This window comes from Limulus polyphemus, unplaced genomic scaffold, assembly GCF_000517525.1.
Source record: "Limulus polyphemus unplaced genomic scaffold, Limulus_polyphemus-2.1.2 Scaffold4172, whole genome shotgun sequence".
In the NCBI taxonomy this organism is placed as follows: domain Eukaryota; kingdom Metazoa; phylum Arthropoda; class Merostomata; order Xiphosura; family Limulidae; genus Limulus; species Limulus polyphemus.
In genome coordinates, this window is record NW_013669782.1 from 18,991 (window position 1) to 22,257 (window position 3,267).

Below are 3,267 nucleotides of genomic sequence, written 5' to 3' on the forward strand. Positions count from 1 at the left end.
TGTATTATTCCTTCCTCTGAGCTTCACATATTTTTGGTACTAATGTTTTCCATTTCACACTGTGTGTATTATTCCTTCCTCTGAGCTTCACATATTTTTGGTACTAATGTTTTCCATTTCACACTGTGTGTATTATTCCTTCCTCTCACCTTCACATATTTTTGGTACTAATGTTTTACCCTTCATCCTGTGTGTATTATTCCTTCCTCTGACCTTCACATATTTTTGGTACTAATGTTTTACATTTCACACTGTGTGTACACACGTGTTTACTAATATATTTCTATTAATTCTCTTCTACCTCTACCATACTTAATCCATTTTTGGTGTTTATCTTCATCTTTTTAATCGTTTTTTCTTAATCTTTTAATCAAACAGTCCTTCGAGAAGGAAGTCTTACTGTTGGAAAAATATATGCAGGTCTGTTAATCCTAGAAAACTGGAAATCCACGAGATTTGGCCGATTATCTACCGAAGAAAAGCTCTCGGTTGGTGTTTGGATAGTTTCAACTGTATCTCGATTTTAACACCTTGTTAATTCGTTGGATGTACACCCTGATATGTTTAGTAGCATTAATTAAGAGATTTTCAATTAATTAGCCTGTAATAGCTAATAGTAAGAAAGAGCTATAATAATATTGGTATATCAAAATGTACGTTACACGAGACAGTTCAAAGACGACTGAATTGTGTAATATTTATGAAAAGGCAAAATGAATCTTGTAAAACAGTAAAAGTGTTTTCGATTGTTCTTAAACAATTGTACTCAGATTTCGGTTAGTGTCACAGCTGACCCCCCCAAATGATGTATTCTCTGTAAGTTATGAAACAGGTCATTAATTAAACTATTCGGCTCTAATTAGAGTTCTTCCCAGTTTCTTAAAATGTCAAATCGGTACTTCAGACTGAGATTAATAATGGCTGGAGACGGCTTAAATGGGTAATGAAGAAAAACTTTAATATAAGTTTAACATGACAGCAAATGTACAACGTTTCGACAAGGTTTTGTCATCATCATCATCGAATTCAGACTGAGATGTTTTGTTTCGTTTTATTATCAAAATCAGCGTAACTTAAGCTTATTCTCACTTCCTAAGTCAAACAATTCTCTAACCTGCCTAGAAAGTCCGTAATTAACAGCTTTGAAAAACTGGATTATCTTGACAAAGAAAACTTAGTAGTTTTAACCATGACTCGTAAACAAACCAGTCTTGTATTTGCCACTTATTTTTCCTGCTTAATTCGTGTGTATTATAGTAGTTTTAACCATGACTCGTAAACCAACCAGTCTTGTATTTCCACTTATTTTTCCTGCTTAATTCGTGTGTATTACATTAGTTTTAACCATGAATCGTAAACAAACCAGTCTTGTATTTCCACTTATTTTTCCTGCTTAATTCGTGTGTATTATAGTAGTTTTAACCATGACTCGTAAACCAACCAGTCTTGTATTTCCACTTATTTTTCCTGCTTAATTCGTGTGTATTACATTACTTTTAACCATGACTCGTAAACCAACCAGTCTTGTATTTCCACTTATTTTTCCTGCTTAATTCGTGTGTATTATAGTAGTTTTAACCATGACTCGTAAACCAACCAGTCTTGTATTTCCACTTATTTTTCCTGCTTAATTCGTGTGTATTATAAAGCAGCTAAATCCGTGCAACTTCTGTAACTGAATACACATAATAATTAAACTTTAAGCCACTTTACGGCTTTTTTACCTCTTCTAGTTTGTATGGATGAGATTTTAACTTGAACTATGTATTTTATCTATTGCTGAATTTTAGTTTATTTTCTATTTTTATATATCACGCGATATTATTGAGTATCTTTGTATTTTTCAGGAGGAAAATCCACCCTCTCCTCAAAGTGATTCGGCGGTAATTTTCCTTCATATATCTTTCTTTATAACTCTTCCATCAGAGAAACCTTTATGTCCTATTTGATGGATCAAGTTTTGAGATAATTTTCACAGCTTGTGATCTTTGACCTAAAACTCACGTCTATAAGTCACCAGAAAAGCTAGAGTTGTTTTCTAGTTTTGATTTTTCTTCTACTATTTCTTTGTTATTATTCACTTATGCCAATCAGTGTTTCTGTAAGATGAGATGTTATAGTATTTAACCTGATAAAGTTTAGGATTTTTATATCTTCATTTTGGCAATAAAGTTAGAGAGAAAAAAAAAGCAGTATTTGATCTCCCTGATGAAACCGCGAAGGCGAAACGTTGGCTGAAATAAAGTTTTTTTTTATCATTATCTGAAGACCAATAACCCGGCTTGGCCAGGTGGTTAGGGCACTCGACTCGCAATCTGCGGGTTCGAATCCCCGTCCCAACAAACATGCTCGTCCTTTCAGCCGTGGGGGCGTTACAAGGTGACGGTCAATCCCACTATTCGTTGGTAAAAGAGTAGTCCAAGAGTTGGCGGTGTGTGGTGACGACTAGCTGCCTTCCCTCTAGTCTTATACTGCTAAATTAGGGACGGCTAGCGCAGATAGCTCTCGTGTAGCTTTGCGCGAAATTCAAAACAAACAAACAAATAATCTGAAGAGCAAATTTCGTTTTCTGTTTCTCTAACTTTAGTGCCATAATATCTTCATTAATTAAAAATGGTTCGCAAGATAAACGGAACTATTTTATCTGTTACATTTACTACTTTGTTTGATATTATTTTTTTTTAAATGAACTCTTGGCACTGTTTCACATCTTTAGCGTCCGTCCTTGCTACATCTCTTGATGGGCGTGGTCAGGAATTCCAACTCACATACGAGTCTCAACCATGAGGAGGATCAGTATGAAGATGCCGAATGTCGATCTCTTCGTTCAAGAAGAGGGTCTTTTAGAAACTCAAGACTTAGGTGAACACAATTATCAATAGTTTTAGCCAATGTTAGATCCATAAAGTGTCAGAGAGGATATTCATAGTTCATTTCGGCACATCAAACCCTAGCCAGACATCAGAACCCAACCAGGCTGATCAAGAAAGCACCATAAAGCTCCAAAGACACTCTGGAACCTTCTGAAGTCTGGTTAAGACATTCCGGAACCTTTTGAAGTCTTGTTAAGACATTCTCGGAACCTCCTGAAGTTTGGTTAGGACACTTCGGAACCTATTAAAGTATGGTTAGGACATTCCGGAACCTTCTGAAGTCTTGTTAAGACATTCTCGGAACCTATTAAAGTCTAGTTAGGACACTCTGGAACCTATTAAAATTTGGTTAGGACACTCTGGAACCTATTAAAATTTGGTTAGGACACTCTGG

At 35.4% G+C, this 3,267-nt stretch overlaps 1 protein-coding gene across 1 annotated transcript in view; it reads left to right on the forward strand.

The window, feature by feature from the left end:
* The window catches only part of LOC106470707 (voltage-dependent calcium channel type A subunit alpha-1-like), a gene marked incomplete at its 5' end in the record, with an annotated part of 19,251 nt that extends 16,385 nt beyond the window's left edge, over window positions 1-2,866 (forward strand). Inside the window, 3 exons of the mRNA XM_022399344.1 lie at window positions 379-488; window positions 1,848-1,883; window positions 2,717-2,866. Of these exons, the coding sequence (XP_022255052.1) occupies window positions 379-488; window positions 1,848-1,883; window positions 2,717-2,866 (296 nt within the window). The remainder of the gene's footprint in view (window positions 1-378; window positions 489-1,847; window positions 1,884-2,716) is intronic.
* Window positions 2,867-3,267: the final 401 nt, after the last annotated feature.